We start from the raw sequence: 27,941 nt of genomic DNA, 5'->3' as shown, positions 1-27,941 counted from the left end.
AGTATGAGGAAAACAAGAAACCTCCATTTACAATGTCACACAAAATGACATGAATCATGGCTTCACAAGCTTCCTACTGTTACTTTTAGATAAACTGCAAGTATTCAACAAGAAAAAATTGTTTTCTGTGCAACTAGCAGTCAAAAAATTACTGACAGCATTACATTTGGTTTGTTTTTATTTGATTGGATGGTTGTTGGTTTCTTTTTTTTTACAGGATTGGAGTGTGTCTTAGTGAATATCAAAATGTCAATATTTTTAGAGACAAAAGATAGTTTTCTAAAATCATCTTAATTAACATTGGCAAAGTCAATCAACTGTTGTATATATAACTTGATTTTAATATTGATTTGTGTGTCTTTTATGCTGAAACAATAAAGGAAATACTGCGGTGGTTTCCAATCATTAAGGTATCAAGCATGCACTGAATTTGCAGAAAAATGTTGCAGATGCCTGAGGTCCAAACGATAATGAGATACTGGAACTACTGAAATCATGACAAGTTTCTGGCCAATAAATAGAACTTCTCAGAATCTAGCAAACCCTTTAGTTCTGTGGGATCTCAGTGACTTTACTGCTTTACGACTTCCACAGTAAAAAGAAAGATTAGGAGAAATTTGGTACCTCCTTCACTTAGAAGGCAGAACAGATCTGTTTGGAAAACAGTCCAGTACAGAGAAAGATTTCTGACTTCAGATTCTACAGTTAATGTCAGTTTGTGAAGATCTTTTAGGTTTTCTAAATAAGTAAAAGTTCCGTCTGATCAAATTTTTCTGAACTTCCAAGGTGTGAAAAGTATGTTTGAAAAATCAGTGGGAACCAATGTTGTGATTTCCAAATGACTCCAAAAAAAAATTAATAAATAAAATATCTTACTTTTTTTAAGAAACTACTTTGGCTTTTTGTTTCCTCCAAATGTCAAAGCCACAGGGAGGGAATCTGGATGATCCTCTGAAGTGAATATGAACTAGAAAGAAAACGAGAGAGTAAGGGAGGATAGAAAGAAAGTTGTTTTAGTTCTAGAATGCTATGAAAACCTGAAATTACAGAAACTGTCAGGACATACCCTTTACTGATAATCAGATACAAGTAGTTAGCTGGGTCATACAAAAAGAGAAGATCTTTTTGATAACTTGAACAAACATATCATTTTCTTCATAAAATTCTGTGAACTAAGATTGGGAATTCCACCACATGCATGTTGTAGTCCACAAATCCAAGGTAATAGTGCATTTTAATACATTTGTGATTAGCCAGGGCTTTGCCGAAGAAGATCTGAAAGGTGATAAACTTTTTTTGTGAATTGGTAGCATATGTTTTTCAGAATCTGAATCAGCCTGTAATGCTGAGAACAGCACATATTTTCTAAGTGATCATCAGCAAGAGGCTGTCACAGGCAGCTCTTTGCCTTGTGGCAATGTAGTAGGGAGTATGCCTAAAAAAGACAAAGGTCTCCACAGTCGCCTTTTAAGTCTACATTTCACTCCTCAGTGTAAAGCTGAAGATGTATGCTATGAATTCTGGAGATAAAAGTGGTTTTAGTTTAGACAATTCACTGTATTTTTACAAAAGATATTCCAAATACATATGTGCACTTAAAATGCAGATGTACCTTTTAACATGAAATACATAAAGTTATAATTAATTGTAGATTGAAAGGACACTAGGCACTGTTCGAGACTGTGTCCAATACAAAGAAGAAGTTAAAAGTGCAATTGAAGAGTTAATCAACAACTCTAAGGAAGCCCAAGCAGAAGCTGAAAAGATCCTGGATACGGAAAGTTTATTGCAAGCTCAGCAACTACTGTTTCATCATCAGGTAGAGCAATTTCTCCATAAATGTCCATATTTCATAATTTTTTTCAAGGCAGAACGTATGTAATTACCACTTATATTATGTCCAGTGGCATAATTCTCTTTATTAAAGTTTGCAAGAGTCATAACCAGGAATAACCATCATTTTCTGGTAATTCTAAAAAGCAAAACATATCAAGGAATAAGTTACACAACTTGGGCATCCTTCTACTGCTCCCTAATGCAGGCTGATATATTGCTTTGATCAGTCTGAGGTTTCAACCTGTTACTCAGAGAATGCATGACAAATTCATGCACTTGTGGGTACTGCTGCAATTGCTCAACTTTTCCAGCTTCTAAAACATTCTTTTGGATGAATGGCCATGTATTGCTACTTTCTATTTGTATGCCACATAAAGTATATATACCTTTCAGAATCCATATGCTTTATGAGTATATGAGACTCAAGTAATACTTCTGTCCATTGTTCTCCTTGTATACCCCATTGCAAACCACAAAAAGTGGCTTATCTGTACGTTTCCCATATGAGATAAAAAGTCTGATCATTCCTGTTGGATGAATCCTTCTAGCAAAGGACAAGGAGACTCCGTGCAAAGAGACAAGGTGTGCAACAGCAGATTTTCCAGGCTAAACAGTTGCAGATTGAAGGTGGACTGCCGAGCACAATGCAGGAAGATTTACTAAAGCTAGAAGGGACACTGGAGAACATGCAGCAGACTATGGAGAAACGTGAAGAGCAATTGCAAGTGGGTATTTGAAAACAAAAATAAGAACATCTATGTCATTCTCTCTCTTTTTTTTTTTAATTAGTGGGGAAAAAATAATATACAGATAGTCAGAACTCACTTTCTCACCTCTGATCCTTGATCTTGATCAAGATCTTTCACACCTCTGATCTTGATCCTTGGGATCTTTGTAATCAGTACCTCCATCAAAAATACTTGAAGCAGCTATATACGTCTTAATAAAGAATTAGCATTTTGTTTGAAAGTGTTTAAAAGTCCCAACTTTTCAGTCATAATACATATTTTTAGTAGACATCTGTGAATTACTGTTTCAATGAGCTGATTGTCTCTTCGGGTTATTAAAAATGACTGTGACCTTTAATTGGGAGTACTCAGGCTGGATGTTACAGTAATAACATCTGATATTGCACAAATATAATCTTCACAACTAGAAAGCGGAATGCTTATTGTCATCCTAAATTTGGAGAAGGAAAAAACAGTCACAGAGAAATCAAATTAATTGCTTTAGGCTGTATAACTCATCACTGACTAAACTGGGATTAGAATTTAAAGCTTCTTGCACCCATATCTGGATTGTCCTTTACATTTCCCTAATAAGAATTGTAATGTAGCTATCCACTATTTCACATAAATGTTTACAGACATCAAAACTATTCCCAATGTTAAAACACATGATGCAAGACATGATCAATAGAGCATCAATAACTTAAACTAAGAATTTATTATGAAAACCATTTTTTCCATATATAAAATATTAATTTGGCAGTGATTTATTTAGAATCAAGAAAATATGGTTGGCATGGTTGGACTGGATGATCTTGTAGGTCTTTTCCAACCTAGCTAATTCTATGATTCTATATTTGTTAATTATATTTTCATAAATAATTTGTCATAATTCTTGTAATTGGCAATAAAATGCTAGTCAGTAAAATGTTGGTCAAAATTCTACATGATAAAAAAGAACAAATACATCCTTATGTGTGAATACCTTTTTTTCCCCATAACTTTCTACTGTAATTTATTTCATTAGAAGACTTGAAAATCCTTTTAGATAATCTGATTCCTGCACCATAAGCCAGTAAGCATCTGCAGTCATCACTTCAGATGTATGTTTTAAATATAAATTATAAGTTTTAAATATTCCTAGCAGCTTAGAAGGTGTGCAAAATTGGTGAATCAATGTGAAAATGAAAGCTTTCATTGGGTTAAGAATATTTTCATGTGTAGAAGAAGTAGCATTCCATACCATTTTATGAAAGGTTTTTCTGTTTTTCTTCTTTCTTTAGTAACTTAAAATGATTTTTTTTCTCTTGTTTGTCCTTTTTGTTTTTTGTGGTTCCTTTTTTGTCCATTTGTTTTCTTTTTGTAGGTCACAATAAATAAATGGGAGCAGTTTGAAAGGGACAAAGAAACAGTAGTAAAATATCTTAATCAAGCAAGCTGTGCACTTGAACGTATCTTAAACTTTAGCAGTTTAGAGAGCCTCTCCTCAGAACTGGATCAGACAAAGGTATTCCTTGTGTGAAATACAGGAGCTGAGATATCTTCCTGCTTTTTTTGTTAGCATGTTCCAAGTGCATCGCGTACAGTCTTTGCATGATTTACTGTTAATGCTGGTACAAATTGCCTATGCAGATTAGAGACTGCATAAACAGTAGAGATTGCGTAAACTGTAAACAGTTATTTCATGAAAAGATCATGAAGAATTACTCAAGATCCATACATGAAGTAAATAGTTGGGGGTGGAGGGGTAAAATGATTTTGAGGACTTTGCATTTTATGTTCAGCAATCATTTACACTAGTAAGCTAAGCAGAATCAAGCTCTGGCGTGCATGGGATTTTGGCAAAGTCATGTGGCTTCTGCCAGCTAGCACTTGTCTAGCCCTGAGAGGCAAAGGAGCGACTTTCATTATATGGAAGCCATAAGCCATTTGATCTTCATACCAGAGGATCATCACCACCCATTTTATTTACTACTACAAGAGACTGACTTTCCTGAGTTCTCTGCTTTTCATGACATTTTTACCCTTAGATGAAGTTGATACCAAATTATACCAACCTTGTTGACCATGTTTATATGTTTACCGGGTATGACAGAAAATAGTTGCTAAATAAAGTGAAATTACAAGGTACAAGATTACAAAGTCATCTCTGTAAAGGATAGCGTTTAAAGATGAAATAAAGAGGATTACTGAAAGCATATAATATTCCAAAGTTCATTAAAAAATTTCTCAAAGAGCTATAGAATAAATTTCCATTGGTTGCGTTAAAATCTTCTGAAAGTATATAGTTTCCCTTGCTATATTTTATGCAATATAGTTTGTTAAAATGAACATTTCTTAAATGCAACATGGTGGGTAAGCCTTCTTTAGAGATTCTTTCTGTGTATTTACACACTCATCATATATGTTTAGGGCACATATAACTGTGCAAAACTTTTTTTCAACCACAAACAATGAGGAAAAATATTTTTTGTGTAAACATATGAAACTGTACAGTTCTGTTAATATGTCTTATATTGTTACAGGAACTTTCTAAACACAGTGAAGCCATGGCAGTACAAGCTGAAAATTTGGTGAAGAATTCTTCTGAGATACAGCTTGGTTCAAAGAACAAACAAGCCCTGCTGCAGCAGGCAAAATCTATCCAAGAACAAGTGAAAAAAGTGGATGTTACTCTAGAAGAAGAGTATGTTCTTAACAAGTCTTAATGTTTATTCTCCACTATAAGATTGTATTAGATCTCTAAAATCCTTTTGCTAGTTATTTTATGTTGTCTCATGAGCTCCATCATTTTCAACTTGCCATGGCATAGCTACCAGATTATAGTATCAAATATGTCAAAAGTAATACATGCAAATAAATTAAATCTTTGTTAGATAATATATTGTTTACAAAACTACTATAGTTACATTCATCTTGTCACAGCTCTTATCTTTAAGCCCCAGTAATTAATCTAATTCCTGAAATACTAGAATCTTTTGGGAACAAAAATTCTCAGAGCAAATATGAGAATGTCTACCATGTTCTCAGTTTTCAGTTTCCACTTTCTCCATATGAATGTCAAGAAGTGCCTTTATCTTAGTTGAATGCCTAGATTTTATTTCATGGACAATATCAAAAGCTGCTTCTGCCATTGCAAATTAAGAAGGCATCATTTGCCAAACTATGGTTAAAATAGTAATGCTTAAATTCCAAGAAAATACTGTTAACTGCTGTAAATATTTGTAGCTTTTGGCATTTGTAAAAGTCTCATCTTTTTTCCCAAGTAACTCCAAGTTATTAAGCTCAAAGTTACTCTACTTGTACTTCAGCTTTTGCCATTTTTTATATACACATACATTTGTATGTGTGTTTGAAATTTGTATTTTTAGAGCTGACTCACAAATGATGGATGATATAGGCCTATTCTGTGTTATCTTACTGGATTTACTGTGCAGATTAATTTGCTATACAAATTTGAGAAGATACTCTGTGGTGGAATACCAAGTATCCCACCTGAATATGAGCAAAAGACAATGCCATTGTTATTGTTTTCTGCTTTTTCCCTTACTGATCGTTGTTATGCTACTATGAATTCCGTTGTTGCATTTTTCTTCCTGGTGTGAAAGAACAGTTTTTGAACAGAGAAGAGTTGTAAAACAGAGCATAACTAGCCTCTATAGCAAGATTTAACTTATTAATTGCTGTTGGTCTCATTTAGTTTTTTATATGTCACTCTCTTCAGGATGGAGTAATTAGAGTGATTTGCAGTCAAAAATTTTACCATATTTTTCTGGATATTTTGTCTCCAAAGTTACTGAAAAAAATAGTGTGATTTTAGTGTTCCTCTTCTTTTATATAGGAAATTTATCCTTCCAACAATGAATATTTTAAATAACGCCATCTACTTTCAAATGAAAACTGTTGCTGATATTCCCTTTTGATCTCAATGTGGAAGAAGTTTTAGCTGAATGTATGGATTATACAGAATGTCTGTGGTATTGTGATACAACAGATAATAAACAAAATAAATCCCTTCTGCAAAACATGAATATAAACAACTCTCTATAGTTAATCTGAAGAATGCATAATCAGTGTGTGAGAGTTATGTTGTAACTCGTATCAATAAAAGTCTTCTCCCAATAGTTTAAACTGAATACATATGGTGCGTATTATATCAGTGAATAGAAAAGGGAATTTTATTTGAAAATAAATAAGAAAAAATAGCAAGGCCAAATCTTAGGTGACATCTTTTCTTGCAGCTTCCTCTAGCCTTATTAAGGGAAAAATGAAATGAAAATAAAAATTTCTTTTAAAATGAATGAGTTTTAATGCAATATTTAAAAGAAAAATATATTTTGGAATTTTGTAATATTCAGACTTTTCTAATGATGTTTTTCTGTTTTCAGTAAAACAAAAAATTCATGTTTTACAAGCTATATGCAGAATCCACATTAGCACTGATATCTTTACATTGGCCTGAAATGACCAGAAACCTGTACATGGGAAGTTAATGTTAGGTCTTATAAGGAACTTAGACTTCTTATTTGTGACCAAAAAAAATGGGGTGTTTTGCTATCCATAAGATATAAGAATCAGTCACATACAGACTCTTTTTAACGTATCTATAATGTATGTTTCAAAGCATATATATATATATTTGCTTTGAGGTAGTTGAGTAATATCTCTTGATTCTTTGGCTCAATATTAAATTGCCTTAGAAAACAGAGATTTCCTATTAAGTAGGGAGATTGTTGTTATAAAAATAGCAAGTCCAATAAAGCCATCAATCATTACTAAAAACATTTACTTCTCTATTATACTCATTATAACCCTTCTGCGTTACTGATTTAAAGGCTCTGTCAGCTAGCATCTGTGCACAGTTATCTCTATTTTTAGATGCCTGATATAATCAAAATTCCATATAATTCCATATAAATCATAATTATATGATTTATATGATATACTTCCTGCTATCATGAAATTCTTTACATACAACTGGTGAATGAAATTGTATTCTATTTCACCTTTTTGTGTCCTCACTATGGCTAATGTAATTGTTTGACTGCAGGTCCACCATCTAAAAGAGAGCCAAGTTTGAATTTAAGTGCACATCTTGGTCTTCTCAAACCAGGATATTTTAAAATGCCCCTCCTGTAGTCTGAATTAGTTACGTTTTTATTCTAGCAAGAATATGGGCAACTTTATTATATTAAACTGTTTATTCTCTCCAATTAATTTGGTTAATTTTAGTCTTAAAAGAATGGAAATGATGAAAAACAAGTGGGATCATTTTGGCAAAAATTTTGAAGCTCTGTCCACCTGGATAGCTGAAAAAGAAAAAGAACTGGAAACTTTGGAGACAACTTCATCTTCTTTGGACACACAGATCAGCCAAATCAAGGTGATTAGTTCTTGTTATGTATAAATTAAAGAATAGTTCTATCTTTTTTTTTTCTAGAGGCCAAAAGGGAGAACAAACATTTTATGTGTTTCAGAACAACCATGATATAATGATGATACACTACGTATATGAAGATACCAAGCAGTAACATTTTACATAAGCTCCAGAAAAATTCTTCTGTCTTCTCTGTTAGTTTACAGATATGAAGTCTTTGTGCATATGATTAAAAAATATTGAATTTATACTCTTCATTTTATTTTAGCAAAAAGTAGATACATATATACAAAGTCTACGTAGGTGGTTTTTTTTTTAATTAAACATGCATCATCTAATGGTTATTGATCTTCATTTTAATCTTTCAAGCTAAAGTTATAACTTGATTTATGTATCTTTTATTCTGAACTAATAAAGGAACTATTGCTTTTTGTAGCTTGCAAATCTATATTCCATTTATTGCAATTATATTTACACTGTCCTAAATTCTGTGTACACTCCTGGACATATGTAATCTTTTAGTTTCTTGTTGCAAACTAAGGTGCATATTTTCTTCAAACATTTCCATTTCAAAATCTGCCTCTATATCCTTCCACAAATGAAAATGTCCCTTCTTTGAGTCTGTGTGTTTCTAAGAGAGCAATTTTTTTTTTAACACGTTATGTGGACTACAATTTTCTTTAATTTGTGACCTACCTACTCTTCCGAAAGTGCAGAGTTGTGCAGCTTATTGCAGACATGGACCAGATTGATGCTAAGTATTTCAAAAAGATCCCATTGTTTGGTATGATAGAAAGATTTTACCAACAGACTTTTCTGTTTTTAATTTGATCACAAGGTCACATAGACCAAACTAATTAAATTTATTGATTTTATCATTGAAAAATAAAGCAATGCTTGAACTTCTGCTTCATTGCTACAGCAACTCAAAAGCATCTTCCTTGCATATACATGCATTTATTCCAGTGGTATACATTGTCATCTATTCTTATTTGTCAGTAGTTAGTATATAGGATTCCAGTGTTTAAGACAGAAAATAAGTGGAGCCTAAATAAGCTCCACTAGTCCATTCAAGCCAATGCTCCAGACAAGGTCTTCCATGCTATATATGCAGATAAGCAGTAACTCTAGCAATGCCTTCCAAGTTTCTGAATATTCCAGCACAGTTCTTCATTTAAACATAATGACAGAACAAAAATGGCCTAAAGGTAATTATTATAAACATTTGAGTAAACAGACACAAAACAGAATTTTTCCAGATAAAATCTAGGGTACATAACTGAAACTCAGGTGAACAAAGCAATTTTATGAATGGTGATATGAGTCATACAACCTCAGATATGTGGATATAGCTTGAGGTCTCCTTCATCAACATTGCTCTGTTTCTAATTTTGCAGAAATTGCTATATTTTATTGTAAGCTTCCCATTGGGTTAGTTTGTGTCACAAGGCTAATCAGCATATTTAGTTCATAATTCAATGAACAGCATTTTAGTAAGGAGTTGCAAATGAAGAGAAAATAATTTGTTCTGATATCTTTGACTGAATAGATTAAAAAAAAAAAAGGTGGAGTCAGCTGAACACAATTATCATGCATATTAGTGGTAATATTCTGCTTTTTGTTACATCACTTGCAAAATACAATTATGTCTGCAGAAGCAGATTTTCACCTACACGTTTCTCTGAAATTCCTGGTGAACAAAATGACAGTTATCCCAAGAGTGATAACTGGTGGCATACTCAATGAGAGTCTAAAGGCCTCAATTATACACCTTCTTTTATGTAACTGAGTGCATTTAACAGGAGAGCGTGGGAGTAAATAAGTGCTGCTAATTTGTATCTGCTGCATTGTTAGATAATTTCAGCTTGAAATAGGCAAATCTACTATTTTTCTTCAGCTTCATATTCTCATGCAAAAAAGATATTTTATAATCTGAATAAATTCAGAATTTATTGCATAAGGGGACACTATAAATGCTTACAGAACCACATACTTTTTTCTGTACTGTCACCCTGCTAATTCTAGACTCTGAATGTTGCCATTTCTGAGCTGTCTAATGCCAAGTAAGGTACCATATTTTTATTGCAATTATACCAGTAAGTGGGCATGCCTTTGGGAGTGAATTTTCAGGAAAGTTTTAGGTTGATGTCACACACACACATATCTTAACATTGTTATGTCTGAGAATGCTAGTGCCTATTTCAATGAGATGTTTAGGCTCACTCAGTTCCCTCTCTGATGCATGTTCTCTAGCTCTTTGGAAGAGAGCTCCAAGAACATGCTACATCAGCAGAAATTAAAAGAATTCTGTCATGAAAAGAAAAAAATATCTCCAAGTTCACTGATGTTTTCTGAATGACCAGCCACCAAATAAAAAGTGCCATAAGTTTCTCTCTTGCATACTGTAGCTGTCAGGCCTCCCTCTAAATTGCAATAAAAGTAACAGGAGGAAGTTATCTTATACCTGGTGAAATATAAAGTCAGTTCTATTCTGTTATTATGCGTTTAGTAATAGACATAGAAAATAACTCAAAAGTACCAAAAACCACTGTCACAATGATCTCATGGTAGAATCCAATTTATATTGCAGTGTGGTTCTTTATTTAATCCTCTGCCTGGGATCACACTCACCTTAACTGAGCATCTAATTTAATTTACATTCTACTATACCATACTATCATTTTAAATTAGAAAAGGAAAAAACAAATACACTGTTTTTGTGGCAAACTGATTTTAAACCTTTTCCTTTGTAATCTCAAGAAAAAAAATGGAGCTTATAGGGCATATTAGAGACTTTCATAATTCGATATTTCAATAAGTCAGTGAACTCTCCTCTTAAATAAAGGATAATGGTAATAAAGGTGAAAGAAGGAAGAATAGAGTGTATTTCCGATAGTTAAATATTGTACTGTTTGTTTACTATTACTTTACATTTTAGGTTATTGATAAAGAAATAGATGGTAAAATAAATGGAATCTCAAAACTAGAAGAAGAAGCCAAATCATTTACCCAGTTTGTTACCTCTGGAGAATGCGCACGTATTAAAGCCAAACTAGCTCATATCAAAAGGTATTTGGAAGAGCTAAGAGAACACGCACAGAGACTGGAAGGAACCATCAGAGGGAAAGCATCAGCACAGCAGAAATACGAAGAAAGTCTTAAACAGGTAGACAGTACAAAATCTAATGGGTTATTTACTGCAATTTATAGAACTGTTCTGTTTTTCCAAAATTGAAAATAAAATGCTATATTTTAAGAGAATGAACTAGAACATACGAGTAGCTTTTTAAGGTCATTGCAAGACCTCCATACGTAAATTTTTGGTCTAAATGACTTAAAAAGTAGGTTTGGGACAACGTTAAAATATACACACTCAAAAATGTATACTGTGTTTTAGAAAATCTAAGTGATTCTTCTGGATATTGCAATGGTAAAACACATATTTAAAAATTCTGTGTTTTAAACCTTAGGTTGTTAGCACGCGTATGTGATATATTATAAGGAAATTAAATGTTATTTTGTCCCAGTCCCAAGGAGCTGTGCACAGTTTGGATCTTTTAACTTCAAAAGAATACTCAGTACTAAGAAAGACTAAAATATAATATTTTCTTGGCACTAAATATTTATAAAATGTCATTTGAAGCATGTCTGTATTTCTTGCTGTTTACAGACTGTTTTTTATTTCCTTTTCTTTGTAGGTGCAGCAGTCAGTGTCTGAATTTGAAACTAAGTTAGCTGAGCCTCTCACATCATGCACTTCATCATCAGCAACATATGGAGACCTACAGGACTGCACGGTGAGCATGTGGCCAGCGACTCCTGCCACTGAGTCCAGGGGAATGCTGCCACACTGAGCTCCTTACAAAAATGTCAATAACCTCCAGGCCAGGGGCTGCCTGGTATCAGCCCACTATGGAGGCAGGGGCTGACTGTCAAGGTGGGCAGACCTGGTGAAGGCTTCAGCAGACTTTCTCTGCTAAGTCTTTCACTGTTTCCGATATGTTTGGAGGGCTTTTTCCCTATTCTAGAAAAAGGAAAGCCGTAAAAGTATTATTCAAATCTTCAGGTTCTTGTTTTTAATTTCATGCATGTAGAGCATTGTGAAAAAAATAGAAGATAAGAAACAAGTCTAAGAGACATTGTTCCTCAAGGATTTTGATGAAACTTGGCTCTTGACATAAAGGAAATAAAAAATTGAATTGCCCTGGAAATATTATTTTTTTTTGGACAATGCAGAAACTGAACAGTTCCAGCAGACAAGATTTTATCTGTGCTGCTAGAAGCCTGTGGGTATTTAAGCATTTGGTTTGTTCCATTGTAATTAGAAAGGAAGCAAAGTACTGGTATTCAGACTACATCTAAAACCAAATCTCTGTAAATTTGATGATATAGCATTTTTTTCTTTCTCTATGAGTTTGTAATATGTTCCTGCCATGACAGTGTTTATTTTCCTTTCTGAGAAAATATTTTAAAAACCCTAAGTCATGTTGGTCTTGCAGTAAAATACATGATATTTCTTCTGAACTTAGTGGTAAGCATCTGCAAAGGAATGCAAGGAAGACCTAGACAGTATGCTTCAAAAGGATTGATATTTATGAGGGAAAAGATTTTGCATACAGAAAATTTATTCAGACAGCATATGTAATCATTTTTTGTAATTGGCTGTTTAAACATTATGAATATGCTGAGTATACTGTTGTATTCCTGTCATATCTACAGGATCATGGTGATTCAATGTCTTAATGTGAAATTACTTTTCATTATTTAGTTCCAACATTAGGTTTTTACTATTTAATACACATCTCCTCCTCTATATTATTTATTTCATCGTGGTCATTATATCCATTGCTGCTATTATTGCACTCCTGAAAGTTGGAACTTCAGTAATATTAAATTTATTTAATTTGTGCTTTCCTAGCTTATTTAACTTCTTTTGGTTCATTTTCATGTAAACAAGTTTTCCAGTCCTCTAGCAACACTGGAAAGTCTGGTCAATGTCAGATGCCATTTCTATGAAAAAGATCCTTGGATAATACTGACAGAAGTGCACTGTAAATGTTCCCTGTCTCTCCCTTATCATGCTATGGACTGAAGTCCTCACAGTTTGGAGGGAGTATTTGTAATTACTGTATCTGTATAAATTAAAGCATATCATAGGGCATTTGGATGGAGTTGTCTTACATGATCATTCTGCATTGCATACCTGTACAGAAGATCTCACTCCTCATTCCTGACAGCCTTTTCTTTTAATGCTGCTCTTAGGATGGTTTTTCCCACTGCAGGCTTGTAGTGATTGATACAATTGGGACCTGTGTACCTAGGATAGATGTGAGAGAAATGTAATTTATACAGTGACTTCATGGTCTGGGAAATGTGGCATTTTGTCAAACTATGGGTATAATATAGATTTTTGTTCCAACATCATTACTGTATCTTTTATATTTATGTATGCAACTTCTCTTTCTTCTACATGTTCATTAGGACCTTTGTCATAGTGTGGAAAAACTGAGCAACACACTAGCCTCTCTCTCAGCCTGTGCCCGAAAGGTTGCCAACAAAGAAAAAGCTGCTCAGGAGGTCACAGCATTACAGCAGAAATATGAGAAGGTGCTAGAAAATGCTAAAGAAAAACAAATCTTATTGGAGACTCTTCTGGCTCGGTGGCAGAAGTAAGTAAGCTACTGTGGCTGCTATGATGGACACAGAGATCTTCCCGCAGTCAGTCTGTGAGACCAAGGGGAAGGTTTGTTTTGGTAATGCTCCATGTTGTGATTTTCTTAGGCAGGAGAAAGAGCTGTGTGCTTTCCAGACTTGGTTGGAAGGGTGTGAAGCTGCAGCCAGGCCTTCAGAGCAGTATGTATCTGCTGACAGAGTTAAGCTGGAAGGTGAACTGCAGTCACTGCAGGTATGTTTCAACTGAAAGACTGAAACATTCCCACGCATTTCTGTACCTTTTAAAGGATGCACTTGCTTGTCATCTTAAAAGTCACTTGATTCTGGACTCCAGAACTGTCTTAGGGAAATATTACACTACCACAAAGACAAGAAAATGACAGAAGAATGTTATTTTCAAATACAATATGCAAGAAGGATATTGATCTGCTTCCCAGAGGTCATTTCTCTAGAGAAATTCCTTTTTTAAGCAGTTCTGCTCCATGAGCCTCCCCTTCTCCAGGCTAAACAGTCCCAGCTCTCTCATCCTCTCCTCATAGAAGAGATGCTCTCATCCCTCAATAACTGTGGCCCTTTGTTGGTCACTCTCCCGAATGTTCATGTCCCTTGTGTTGGGGATTACCCTGAATTGTTTGGTTTTAGAGTATGTTCCACATACATGTAAATGTAAACACTGTATTTCACTGACAAGTTATCCAGGAACTCTCTCATTTTTAAAAGAGGTACATACTTAGTTTATACTTTTGTCTTGAGTACTGTAACTCAAAGAGAGATAAATTCTCTTCTCAGGTTAACATACATGTAGCTCTCAAGACTCCTGAGTTTAAAATAACACGTACAGACATGAGAAGAGGATTTAGCCCTGGAGCACTAATGCACTCTCATAACTAGCATATAATGATCTTCCACTAACATTTAATATTTATGAGAGAAAGCAGGCATAACTCCTTTCCTAAAGTTTGGTGAAGTTCGATGTTGTAGATATCTTTTGGATAGTCTTCCTCATAACAGACTATTCCCCCTTCACAAGCATAATTTTCTGCTTCTCCAGTCATGCTTCTGGGTCATATTCCAAGTGAGTCATATGGGTAGGTGTAACGCTTTGTTCCTCAATGGCTGAAACATGCTGGGATGCTGCCGAACCACCAAGTAAGAGCTCTGTAAAGATAATTATTAGAGCTTTTCAGATTCCACTCAGACTAAAAAAGCCAAATCTGTAAAGCTCCAAGGAGACAAATGCACAGAAATAATCTTCTGTTCAGAAAAGAAACTCACAGCTATTTAGCATGCTCCACTTTGTCGTAAGGTAGAAAAACAAAACAAAACAAAAGCAGCAAAAAAAAAGACACTTTTGAAGAATCCCTCTTGAATTACAATTAAAGAATTATCTATATAAGTGATATTGAGTACCCTCATGTTCTAATAGATCTCAGTTCCTCTAAGCACTTGGATGTACTCATTCACTTTTCTCATAGTGGTATATTGGAAATCCTTCGCTACTTTTTTAATAATTATTGCTATTTGGTGTAATATGATGTCATATTGAATCAAAATGCTGTACATTCCATTGTTTTCCCAGGATTTGCGAGCAGATTTTGAATCTCATGCCTCAGTTTATGCGAGCCTATTACAGTTAAATGAGTCACTGTTCCCAACAGCTTCCAAACAGTGTGTGAAAGAAATAAAAGAAAAATTTAAAGAGCTGGATGAGAGATGGAAAGCATTACCACAAACTATTGATAAAAGGTTTGTGCTTCAGAGTATTTTTTATGTTTTAAATGAGAGTAACCAATATCCAAAATACAAATTCCAATCCTGAAACCTGTTTCTACAGTATTACCATTAAGAAAATAAATGTTAAAGGATTTTAGGGTGCCCTGTGCTTCCAGGAATAGAGCATGGAGAATCTCACAGATTTATCATGCTGTCTTTTGGTGTAACCTCTCCCTGCTTTTTGATTGAAGATTTCTGTTGCAAAGAGTAGAAGGCAGGAAATGGAATTAATGTTTTGTTTCCTCAATTATGTTTTCCCAAGTAACTTCCTAAATTACTTCCAGAATATGTAATATCTGCTCTTCATTTCTTAAGTTATTTTATTTACTTTGTGAAAAGCTATACTTATGTCTTTTAAAATCTATTTTGAAGGTTTCATTTGCAGTAAATACTATAAATTCTCAGTTGTTAGGCTACTGGCTCATCTTAGACTCAGGAACACTGTCTCCTCTTTTGAAACTATGTGTTATATATTTAGATTTTAGTTGATTGGTGATGAACATACATGTTTTACTGTTTGTAAAGTGACTTAAATAACAGGCCCTGGTTGTTGGCATCTTTTAGATCCTTTATCAATACAATAATTTTAAGTTTAATTATTTTCTACATAACATTTCATGTTGAAAATCACATAGAGAAATTTCTAAGAGAAATCTTGTGGTGGCTGAACAGCAAGGGCCTTTTTAAGGCCAAGGTTTAGAAGCCTAGTTCTACTAGGTGCTGGACATCTTCCTCCTTTGAACTGTGTTCCTCTGAACAGACTCCACCTCCACTTATTTCAGTCCAAGTTGAGCATTCAGCTACTTATCTTCTGCCTGCATTCTTGGACTCACCTACAGTGTTGCAGATAGCATAAACACGCTCTGAGGACTGAATTTTAGCTTGAATATCATTCCTTTGGTGGGACTACCACTATGAAGAGAAGTTGAAGAACTTACCTTGGTTGCTTAAGGGCACTTATAACAGTTGATATGAACAAAATGGTAGGAAAGGAAAGAGATGAACTGGTATTTTAAAGTGATACTTCCTAGATAAGTAATCAACACAGCAGTCATCGTATTTGTAATGTAGATTCATGTTTCCTTCCACCTGGCAGCTATCCAGTTAGCTGTGGCTTTGATTCTGATAAATGATTTTGTCAAGTGCTTTCATGTTTACATCTGACATCTTATAGGATCAGCTTCCTTCAATCTCTTGTTGCTGAGCATGGACAGTTTGATGAGCTCCTATGCAGTTTTTCAGACTGGATTAAGCAGTTTCTTGCGGAACTACAATCCGCTTCAGAGATAAACACAGCTGATCGAGAACTAGCTGCATCTCGCAATAAGGTAAACTTCTGGATGTAAATATTAAAGGCAGACAAATTGTACAGTGCATATAGATAAATATTCATCTAAAACTATGTAAGGTTATTTACTAGCCCTTGAAAGCTGATACTCTGTTCCAGTCACATACACATTTCTATCATTTGATCAGACTGAAACAAAATTGTAACTCTGAACTGTTCTTACTGTAATCCATTCAAAAGTACTTGTTGTAAATTTAATAATAGAATGTTTTCTGAAACCCAGCCCTCCTATTTTCTTTCTTTCCCATAGAACCATTCAATGGAAATCGAAAGTAAGAAACAGCAGTTACAAAGTCTGAAGGACCTTGTAGATAAACTGTGTTCTTTCTGCTGTCCAGAAGATCAACAGACATTGCAAGGGAAAACTGAAGATTGCTTTCAGATCTTCCAGGAGGCAAATCAAATAACTAACCAAAGGCAAGAGGCTCTGGATCAGCTGCAGGTATTCCTGGAGCTCCATAATGCTGCATCAAAAGTGCTCCACCAACTGAGGCAGACAGTGGAAAAAACAGGAAATATGGACAAAACTAAATCGGAATTACTGGAGAAGGACCTGCATGATGTTATTCAGTCTCTTAACAAGCTGGAATCTCTTGCCATCAGTTTGGATGGTTCACTTACTAAGGCCCAATACCATTTAAAACATGGAATTTCTGAGCAGAGGACTGCTCAGAAGGAGCAGAGGACCTCCTGCAGGGCTGTGGTGGACAGTCTGTACTTGGAACTGGAGACAGTTCAAAATCTGCTTGGAACAAAACAGAGTGAGGCGGAAGCTCTTGCAACCTTGAGAAGATCTTTCATGGAACACAAAGAAGAACTGTTGAAGAGTATTGAAGATACTGAGGAAAAGGCCGACAAGGAGGGCCTAAGAGAAGCAACACTGCAAGCCCTCCAGCAAAGGTAAAAACAGTATTAATGCTTGAGACTGGTACTTCTTTGTGTTTGGATGGAGGGCAAACATGGGCAGAACATTCAGCAAGTCCCTCAAATCTTTTATACTGAAAGAACAGAGAAGAAAATCTTTGTCACAGCAATTTATTTAGTTGAAAGGAATCCAAACTCCCAGCAGTCACTAGAAATCCCATACAAAATAGACAATTCTATTCTTTCAGAATTGAAGACTGCTGAATGAATCAAAAACACTTACTGTAATAAAATACTAATCTAAATATTTTGGGATGTTTTCAAATGACTCTGCATGGTGAAGACATATGTATCTCTACATATTTATATAGCTGTATATATATTAGAAAAATCAAATTCTGAGCCCAGTTGTAGCAGGAAAAAAAAAAGATTAAATTTTATCTTCTGAAGATATTTTAGGAAATATTAGAAAAATGGAATTTTATGCACAATAACTCTATGAGCAAGTATTTCAGTCTTCCTTGCCCCTCCTTTTTCTTGCCTGAAAGGGAATATAAATAAATTTGTAACTTGCATTTTAATTTGCAGATTGAGGATCGTTAACCAGTTGGATGAAGAACTGAATTCTCACCAGCATGAACTCCAGTGGCTCATGGACAAAGCAAAGCAAATAGCCCAAAAAGATATAACTCTTGCTCCTGAAATTGACAAAGAGATTAATCATTTAGCATCTCTGTGGGAGGATACCAAGAAAGTTATACAGGAAAAGTAAGCAGATCTTTGATTTACAATGAACAAGGAGAGGTTTCTTGTAGTGGGGAGAAGAGACCCATTTATTTGAGTTTAACTTCTTCTTGCCATATTAGCTGGTATGAACACCAAGAATAGAACAAACATATTCTTCTGTCCATTGCTTGAACAGAAATAGGCTGTTCTGGAGAATAGTGGGTGAGGAAGGGAAGCCTGTTTTTAGCGTCAGGTTATTTTGGTCTCAGTACGACAAGGGAGTAGAATGTAAAGTTTTAAACCTAAAGGCATGCACCTGATAATTGGAGAACTAAATGTTAATATTCTAAATTTTGCTAAATGTTAATATTTTCTTGGCTGCTCCACATGTGTTTCAGATTGCATTCTGATTCCCTCATGGTGAATTGCTACATCACACCACTTCTTTCAGAAATGTCACAATGAATTGTGCTGAGTTTTTTCCCATTACAGAAAGGAGCAGTCCTGCATTCTTATTGATCTGATAAAGGAATATCAGAGCTTGAAGTCAACAGTAATGAAAGTCATAGACAGTGCTGACAGTGCTTCAGTGATAAAATCCATTTGGAAGGATCATGAAGATATCAGGCGAACTTTATCAAAGGTAATTAGATTTTCATTTGAGGGATTTAAATCATCTTTGACTTGAGATCAGCCTTAAGCCACCTTTAAAGTTCCTTGAGTTTACTGTCAGATCTTGACATTCAGGATTTAAATTCTATTGATTCTAGTGAGGAAAGAATACAGTCCTTTTTCGTGAGGTCCATTAATGTGTATTTGATTGAACATTTTAGGACCTAAAAAAGCAAAATATTTATTTATATGGAAGGTAGAAGTTATCTGCTCTTTATATAAAATATCTTATGAAGATATTCCTGTCATAGTAAGAGGATGCATTTTCAGTCAAAATACTTTAACCATTTTTCCATATTGGGTAGTTTTTTGGAACGGTCAATGAAAGAAAAAAGCTGACTGAAATATTATTGCATGACATGGGAAGAAGTATTGCTGTTTCCCCAAATGCAAATCTGGCTCTTTTCCTGATGTGTGTGACTCATGTCTGTCCCTTTCCCTAAAGATACCTATATGAAGGGATACAATGTTGGCCCTGGCCATTGAGCAAAGATAAGGAATCTGAATCCCTGTATTCCATTAATTTCACTAAATCACATACTTAACATTACAAATCACTAGCTTGTCAGGAAAAACAGTTTTGAATTAAATTATTTCCATTAATTTGGAAATTAATTTTATTTCAAAGCCTACTAAGCTCTTCATTAATAATTCTTCTGTCACACCTCATTCTAAGTTGTGCATATTTACAGCATCTTTTTAATGGACATTTTAATTAGAACTGCAAGACGGAACATAGCTTGTCAGTCAAATAAATACATGTAACTTCCATGTGATCTCACTCTTTAAAATGAGCCTTTTGCTGTGCAGAATGCCTTACTACTGCAATGGCAGCCAAAACTAAACCTGAAATAGTTGGAGCACTATAGGTATTTTGTACAACACCTACCATAGTAACCTAGGAATGGCCATATTGCATCCAGATTAGTAGCTTATCTAATGCTGATTGGTAATATATGTATATAAACACACACACACATATATGAGACACTGAAATCCTTCTTTAGAATAACTCTTCCAGAAATGGGTGTTTTAAAGACTTCCTCAAGCCTAAAATTGCATATGTAGTAGCTCTGAGGAAATAACCTTCCATGATTTTGGCTAATTCCTTTCTAAACATGTTTGTACTGAGTTCTCCTGAGTATCCCCTAGTGATACTATTCATGGTTCTAAATTTTGTTTGTGACACTCTCTGTTTGCTCTGTTGTAATGGCAGAACTTATAGTAAGTACTGATACTAATATTAAATAGTCAGTGAAGTGTTCTTACTCTTCAATTTTAGATGTGTAGTTTCTGAACAGTAAAAGTAAAATACTTAAAAGTAAATACTTAAAAATAAAATTGTTTCCCTAAAGTCCCATTCATTGCTTGTTATTTAGCGGGGAAAATCTGAAATTTATTATTCAAACTTGTGTGCTTAAATTATAAGACCAATTCTAATATTTCATTATTTGTATATTGTGACATAATTAAGCATTAGATAGTGTGCTGAATGAGAATTATCAAATGAATGACATATACCACAGCTTGAGAGATGATGTCTGGAGAACTGGATTTTTTCTTTCATTCTTCAAGTCTTTCTCAAACAGGCATATATTTACGTTCACAGCACGAAGCTGCCAAGAATGATCTGAGTGATAAACAAAAAGACCTGGATACTTTTACCAGTAAAGGAAAACGTTTGTTAGCAGAATTGAAAAAAGAGCATAACTGCGACTGCACTGTGGTGAAAACAGATATGAACTCTACGGTGGACAAATGGCTAGATGTAAGAATCTGGGGTTTTAACATGGAATACAGTTTATAACTTGAACAAAGGTTGCTGTACTTGTATTTTCGTAGGAGCCAAAAGTGTAATTGTTTAGTAAAATTTACTCTGAAATATATCTTAAAGGGTTAATTGTAAGGACTTTATACCCATTGTAGTCACAATTGTGACGTACTTTTCCAATATTTAAAAAGTATGACTGTAGCTATTATAGATTTATATATTTATAGATATACTCAGTGTACACTTACAGGTATAAATTTGGATTGTATTCTTGTTGGTATTACTTCATTCAAGTAAATTGGACAAACTAGAAAGCAGTAATTCATAAAAAGCTGGACCATAAAAGATGTGACTTCATTGAGAGAGACAATGTTATAGCAGATAAAATAGAAAGATAAGAAAGATAAGTGTAGCTGTTTTAAAAACAGTTTATCTGAATATAAAACTCTGTCTCAGCAAAACCCATAATGGTTTAGAAATAGACACATGATTTTTGTTCATTTTATGATCCAGGAAACTAAATTACAATTAGAATTTATAATTTAGACATAACAGCAAGAAGATTATTATTTTGCCTAGGCTTTCTGATTATCTCTGATGCACTTGTCTTGCAATTGACTTCAAAATAAATCTAAAAGTAATTTTTGAATGGTATTGATGCATTCTCGTTTCTTTAAAGGTGTCAGAAAGGATTGAAGACAACATACACTGGCTGAGTTTAGGTGTGTCTCTGTGGGATGACATCCTGAAAATTGCAGATGAAATGGATGGATGGTGCAATAAGTGCATTTCTCATCTGAATGAAGGCATCAGCAATTTGAGTAACAGTCAGAGAATGGAGGTCATCCTGAAAGACTTTCAGGTGCTTACTCAGAAATTGCCAGTAAAAATGTTCTGGGCCAAATTCTCAAGTGATATCAGGCACATAGATAAAGCTGTGCTGTTGCAGACTAGCGCGTTCCCTGTGCAAGCAGTGGTATTACAAATGCAGTGGCTAGGTGATGGGACTCCAGCTCTTTTTTGAAGCTGTCTGCTTCTAGCAGAAACCAGAACAGCATAGATCTTACTCCATCTTTCATTCTAGCCATACATGACTATGTGTTTTTACAATGTCAAAATTTTCAAAAAGCATGGCATTAGACTGAATGATGTTCCAATAGAAACTGTTAGAAATTTTGGACAACTTCACCTGAAATTAACCAAAGATCAATTTCTAAAATCTCAGCTTGGAATGTAGATTCTCCAGACTGTATTCTAAAAGTTATAGTGGACTGAGGTGCAGATTTTAATGTCAGTAGCATGATATCCTTCTTTCCTAATAGTGTTAAATGGTTTTAGAAGTATAACCAGCGTTCAGGAAGTGTTCAGCCAGCTCTGGCTTAAAAGGTACAGCAGATAAACCATAGAATGAGTCATATTCTACTTCATTTGAAATAATGTCCTTAAGAAGAAGTACAAGAAGTAGAATAGAAGATTAAATGGTATTAAATCAGTGTTTTCCTGAGAACAAACACTGTCCAATATCTTTCTGACAACCATAACAGTTAAACTACCTAAATGAATTATTCTTAAAATTGATTTGAAGTAATAGCAGCCAACACCCAAACCCCAGGTGTACCTGATTCAGAGGAGGGCCAGAATTGCAGAAAGCATGAGGACTGTGCATACATTTGCAGTCATAGAATGCACAGTCCATAACACCTTTTTTCTCCTGTCTTTCACAAGGGCCATATAGAAATCAGAAATAGATGAATGTGGACAGAAAAAATGAGTGTACCTCTCATATAGTCGTAGCAGTGCTCCCTTTCTCAATTAGTCAGCTAATGCTATGTGTTCCTAGTACAAAATACCACTGGAAGGTTCTTCTGGGGCCACCTGAAATTCTACCATTCCAGCACAGAAGTGCAGTAGTTTAATCCTGAAATCCACAGTCCAATTGTTTAATTGGAGTGACCTGTTTGATTTTTATAGAAACGAAAGTCTGGGTAATCTGAAAGCCCCTGGTTTCTTGCCTAACACTTCAAAACTACAGTTATACAAATTGTGATTTTCTCTTTCACATTGTTATTACTTTTTTAATAAATACAATATTTCTTCATAATTTTGATTTATATTACTGCAATAAATATAAGGTGCTGATGTGTGAGTGTGTATATAGCAGTATCTTTAATTTAGTTCTCTTTGTTAATTTTTGACATTTATTTCTGTGTCTTTTTTTTCTATCTCATCTCTGAGAGCTCCATTCTCTTTAATTAAAACCAAATGGAACATGTTATTACTGTGAGTGACATTAAGTGGAATCTAACAACAACAGTAGATTTTTCCAGTGAAATAAACAATGACATTGCCATCCTTATTCAGCCACTTTTATGATACTAAAATTATTAGAGCCTTTTAAATGTTGGAATTGCATGTGATTATTTTAATGGAGTTGAAAAAAAATCTCTGAAGGGAGTCTAATGAAGGAAAAGAAATAGGAGAGTTTTAGAGAAGAAAACTAATAGAATTGTATTTGTTGCTAGTTGCTAGATACTGTTACATTGCCTTTCACTTCACTAATTAGTACAGCATCCTTCTGAAGGTCTTAAACCTTATAGTATGGTATGCAACTTTGACTAAATCTCTTTGACAGTCTCAAGTCAAGGATGAAGAACAGAAGTTGGAGCAGCTTGGCTCTAAAATTTCAGAACTCAAAGAACTGACTCATAGTCAAGAGCCTCCTGCAGATCTCCAGGTAAAATAAAGTTCTTATGATTCACAGACTGTTCAAATGGCTAAGAAGAACCTCCTTTTGAAATTTCTGTCTCTCCTGTACTGTCTTTTTCTTTGAAGGTGACAGATACAACATTATCTACTGGCATCATAGTTTGTTGTTTTTGTTTTTGTTTTTACACGTTTGTTCAGTTTAGACTTTCTGAAAAAGAATGCCAGAAAGTAATTGAACATTAGAGCTGTAAAAGTATTTTTATCAAGTCAAAATTGAGTAAGGCACCCCACAAGGTATCTGACCAAATCTGTTTCAGATAATCTCTACACTGTACAACCTTAAACCAAATCATATGTGAGTGCAAACACAGTTTGCCTCCTTGAAATAATTATAATGCAGTAGAAGTATGTTTATTTATCAAACCAGAATTATTATTTAATAGTCCGAAATTAGTGCCCTGAACTAGCTATTACTAAGATGGGGTAAAATAAGTCACCGAAAGTGAGCTGTTGAACTTTTGTGACTGGCTAGGTCCATATTTTGGGCAGATGCAAAATCAAAATATAACTATTTTGGATGTTAGATTTTAAAAGGAAATTAGTATGTAAGATCATAAGCTTTCAGTATGCCAGAAGTTTTAAAAGATAAGCTGACTTCTGTGATTTGCACTGAACATAATCTAACACTCAAGTCTTGTCCACATTATGCAGTGGTCATAAACATTAGCCTAAATTACTAAACAGATACAGACCAAGAACCCTGTAGTATGAAGATGTTCAAATTATGTGGAAATGCTTATGTTCTCCCAAAAGGTGTCCTTTGTGTGAGAGGTTCAGAAGCTTCAGGGTTAATTGTAATTTTTATAATAAATTTAATATCTGATCACTCATAAAACAAAGCATAGAGCATATTATTTTTCAATATCTAATTGCTGAATGTGATAAATACATTAAAATGTACATATATACAGTAAAATAGTTGTAGATATGAACTCACTACGAGTTTTTAATTTACTTTTAATTAGTAAAATGTGCGCAACTCACATCTACTAGAATTTTGTATTTTGCAGCGTTTAAACTTATTTATGGTCAATATTTTAACTGATTTTTTGTGTTGTTTTCAATCTTAATCTGCTTTACACTGAGATTCCTTAAACATCAGAACTCTTGTCTCTCACTAAGAGATATTTCTCTTTACAGGGCTAGTTGTAGTCATATTCTTTATATATGGCAAATCAGAAAAAGAAAGAAAAAGCAGCTGTTTAATTTTTCAGACACAGATAATAACAGTTTGCATTCTGGTTTTTGAGAAGTTAGGATCCCTTTTTTGGATCACTGTATATCTAAGATTTGATCTTGAATGGTCATTTTATATTTGTGTAAAGCACATTTAGATACGGAACACATTTTTAAAGTGTATAGCTTTCCTACCTTTTATTTTTTTCAATAGATTTTCAGTTCTCATAATATTTTTCTTTTATTTAAATGTTTTAACAATTAACACTTTCCTTTAAGTTTATAGAATCAGATTTAAGGCAAAAACTGGAACGTGCCAAAGAAATGTCACAGACGGCAAAAGAGACTCTAAAAGACTTCATTACTGAAAAGATGCAGTTACTGCAGTTCATTGATAAGATGACACACTGGTTAACGAAAACAGAAGAAACACTTTTAAGGTGTTCACGTAACTTGGACCCTGAAGCTCTAAATCTAGTAAAGGTTGGTGCTGAAGAAAATGAATATACCTTTTTCTTAATGAGGTGAACTTCGTTTTTTGATGGAATTTTTACTAGCTGGATACAACAGTTAAGCTTTATATTTCATTTTCACTTGATAAAAAAAAATATATACCTCTTGCAGGTGCATTTGTGACAAATCATATTGAGATTTTTTCCATTGTGAGCACATGTTAATGCTGATAACCAGCCAATTCAAATTTAATTCAAGGATGAATATTCCTCTCTATGAAAATGAGAACTTCTATGTCAAATGAAAACTTCCTTTCATTCAGAAGTCCTAGCAAATTTCAATGTCATATTGCATCTCACATGTAACTTCAAACTGTGCTGAAAATTAGTATTGTTATTCAACATGCTTTGGCACTTATTATTTTTAAAATAAAGTATTAACCCATTTGAAATAGCAATTTCATATTTCTGTGCTGACTCTTTAGTTTCAAGAATTCATCTCATTTGGAAAATTCAGGAAGCTTGATCCAGTACTTCTGTTGATTATGACTACTACAACAACACACCATAGCAGGAAAGAGAATAAGGGAGGAGCAAAAATGCTTGAGAAATTAGACAGCTCTTTTGTTTCTTTACAGATGTCATATTTGTGTTATAATTTCATTTTCAGGAAACACAAAAAGACCTGCAGCTTCAGCAGAGCAGCATTGATTCAACCCGTGAGAATCTCAACAGGTTGTGTCGCAAGTACCATTCTGTAGAGCTAGAAACTCTTGGTGGCACTGTCACTTCACTAATAAAGAAGTACGAAGCTGTGAATCAGCTCTGTTCCAGAACACAGGCCAACATGCAAGAGTCCTTGGAAAAACATTTCCTCTGTGAGTCTTCAGGCTTGCTAACAAACCGTTTGCCCACAGTCATGAATCATTCTGGAGCCTGCCTGAGTTTCCAGTGATGTCATTTGCAATAATAACGTTATTTTTATACACAGCCTTTCAAAAAGTTAACAAATTGTCATTTCCCATTTGTTATGAAACAAAGCATTTTACAAAAACAGGATTTAACTTAAAATAATTCTGAAAGACAAGCTCACTTTTCTTCAATATGTTGCTGCTTCATATTCTCAGGTCCTCCTGTCTTAGTACAAAAAGACTTTGAGATTTGCCAATCAGAGATTTATTTAGCCAAATAGAGATAATTATAATGCAAAATTCCCCATCTGAAGTAGTTCCTGGGCTTCCTGACAAGTCAGTGGAGAGAAGCAGACAATTTTCTATCTTAGATATTAAGATACTAATTTAGATTTTTATCTAACATTAAATTGGGATAAATAGTAACCTTGGAATTGCCTATCTTTCCCATTGACTATTAAAAGAAGCCTAGTGTGACTGTTCCATTTGGATGTTTTGTGAAGTGAATCCTGCCACCCAAGATCACTGAAGACAATGAGGTTCATCCTATTAGCTTTTACACAGGGGCTCTGAAGGATAAATGAAGTGGGGAAGACACCTAGATCAACAGTACTGTGATAATGCTGCTTTGTAAAAAATATTATCTTCTCTATTCTTTTTTATTAAAATAGATTCTATGCAAGAATTCCAGGAATGGTTTTCCAATGTGAAGCGTGCAGTAAAAGAATTATCTGACAGGTCTGGAGACAGCAAAGCCATAGAAGCAAAGCTACATGATTTACAGGTATAGTTAACAAATCAAAAAACGCTAATTAGTGATATAACTATATATATCGAATTTTATCTCTTAAATAATTTGTAGAAACTATTGTACTCACTGGTTTTATTTCTAAAAAGATAACATAAGAACAGATCAACACAGCAATGTGTACTGTAGAAGAAATACAGTGGAAATGGTTTACTGTTCTGAAAGATCAGACTTTTAAGTTTATGTATAACTGAACCATTCTTGTTTCTGATTTTTATTGTTTCATTTTGTTTGTTTTGCATTCTTTCTTTTCTCTTCATTTTCCTATTCCTTTCTACACCTAGTACGTCAGATGGACACTGTTGTGTCAAATATAGCCTGTACTGATTCTTGCTGGGACAGAGCGCAAACAGAGCAGGCAGCTAATGTAAACAGCCCTAATTTCTGAAATACCTATTATTTTCAGCTTACTTCAGAGAAGACAGAACTGCTTTGTGGCAGGAAAATTGAGCTTAGTGAATTGTAGCACCACTTAAAAACACTTTATCTGAACTTTCTGCTTGGAATTTTTTCCTCAACAGATATGGTTCTCAGCTTATTAAAATCTAACCACTTCTAATAGAAATTTTGCTTCTCTTTATTAAGTCTTGAAAGTTTAAACAGTATTCTTTCATCACACAGAGTGTGCTCAATTCTCTTAGTGAGGGGCAAAACAAGTTAGATGCTGCCTGCAAGGAAGGAGAAAACTTGTACACTTGCTTACCTCAACCAGTTGTGATCCACATTCAGGAGCAAGTAGCAAAGTCTAATCAGAACTTCAAAGAATTCCTCAATCAGTGTCTGAATGATAAGCAGGCCCTGGAAGCTTGTGCCTCACGCCTGGGAAGGTGAGTTGCAGATAGATTGCATGAAATTTTCAAGCTGTGGAAATACAATTTCCTCTAATTCTGTTTGCTCTTTTTCTTTGGAAATACTTAACAACGGACAAACAGAAACCAACGAAGGACAGGTCATATATGAGGAAGAATTGTGTAGCTCATGTGATCCCAAATAAACAGTTTAAATCTCAGTAATTTAAATACAGTTTCCTGGAATGAAAAGATATAATGAATTTACAGGC

At 34.3% G+C, this 27,941-nt stretch overlaps 1 protein-coding gene and 1 long non-coding RNA gene across 13 annotated transcripts in view; one reads left to right on the top strand and one right to left on the bottom strand.

Moving 5' to 3' along the window:
- SYNE1 (spectrin repeat containing nuclear envelope protein 1) overlaps positions 1 to 27,941 on the top strand; it is a 286,948-nt gene that overhangs the window by 95,010 nt on the left and 163,997 nt on the right. For 11 of the 12 annotated variants that reach the window (XR_002433840.1, XR_002433841.1, XM_021382260.1 and 8 more), the window contains exons 28-48: positions 1,652 to 1,819; positions 2,385 to 2,561; positions 3,931 to 4,071; positions 5,090 to 5,250; positions 7,797 to 7,947; positions 10,880 to 11,107; positions 11,640 to 11,738; positions 13,423 to 13,610; positions 13,723 to 13,846; positions 15,194 to 15,360; positions 16,562 to 16,715; positions 16,986 to 17,635; positions 18,188 to 18,367; positions 18,818 to 18,968; positions 20,607 to 20,765; positions 21,448 to 21,630; positions 23,401 to 23,502; positions 24,990 to 25,193; positions 25,833 to 26,040; positions 26,745 to 26,857; positions 27,503 to 27,708. Coding sequence is in view for 10 of the 12 variants with exons in the window: in XM_021382260.1 (XP_021237935.1) it covers positions 1,652 to 1,819; positions 2,385 to 2,561; positions 3,931 to 4,071; positions 5,090 to 5,250; positions 7,797 to 7,947; positions 10,880 to 11,107; positions 11,640 to 11,738; positions 13,423 to 13,610; positions 13,723 to 13,846; positions 15,194 to 15,360; positions 16,562 to 16,715; positions 16,986 to 17,635; positions 18,188 to 18,367; positions 18,818 to 18,968; positions 20,607 to 20,765; positions 21,448 to 21,630; positions 23,401 to 23,502; positions 24,990 to 25,193; positions 25,833 to 26,040; positions 26,745 to 26,857; positions 27,503 to 27,708 (3,914 nt within the window). In the remaining 2 variants the exon portion in view is untranslated. Of the gene's footprint in view, positions 1 to 1,651; positions 1,820 to 2,384; positions 2,562 to 3,930; positions 4,072 to 5,089; positions 5,251 to 7,796; positions 7,948 to 10,879; positions 11,108 to 11,639; positions 11,739 to 13,422; positions 13,611 to 13,722; positions 13,847 to 15,193; positions 15,361 to 16,561; positions 16,716 to 16,985; positions 17,636 to 18,187; positions 18,368 to 18,817; positions 18,969 to 20,606; positions 20,766 to 21,447; positions 21,631 to 23,400; positions 23,503 to 24,989; positions 25,194 to 25,832; positions 26,041 to 26,744; positions 26,858 to 27,502; positions 27,709 to 27,941 lie in introns of those variants that run through there. The other variant, XM_021382265.1, reaches the window with a different exon arrangement.
- The window catches only part of LOC110390770, a 40,167-nt gene continuing 12,228 nt past the window's right edge, over positions 3 to 27,941 (bottom strand). The window contains exons 3-4 of the long non-coding RNA XR_002433843.1: positions 13,145 to 13,258; positions 3 to 967 (exon numbers count right to left, since the gene is read on the bottom strand). This is a non-coding gene — a long non-coding RNA (uncharacterized LOC110390770). The remainder of the gene's footprint in view (positions 968 to 13,144; positions 13,259 to 27,941) is intronic.

The sequence above is a fragment of the Numida meleagris genome, unplaced genomic scaffold (assembly GCF_002078875.1).
Source record: "Numida meleagris isolate 19003 breed g44 Domestic line unplaced genomic scaffold, NumMel1.0 unplaced_Scaffold193, whole genome shotgun sequence".
Classification (NCBI taxonomy): Eukaryota; Metazoa; Chordata; class Aves; order Galliformes; family Numididae; genus Numida; species Numida meleagris.
This window is presented reverse-complemented; position numbering and strand designations above follow the sequence as displayed.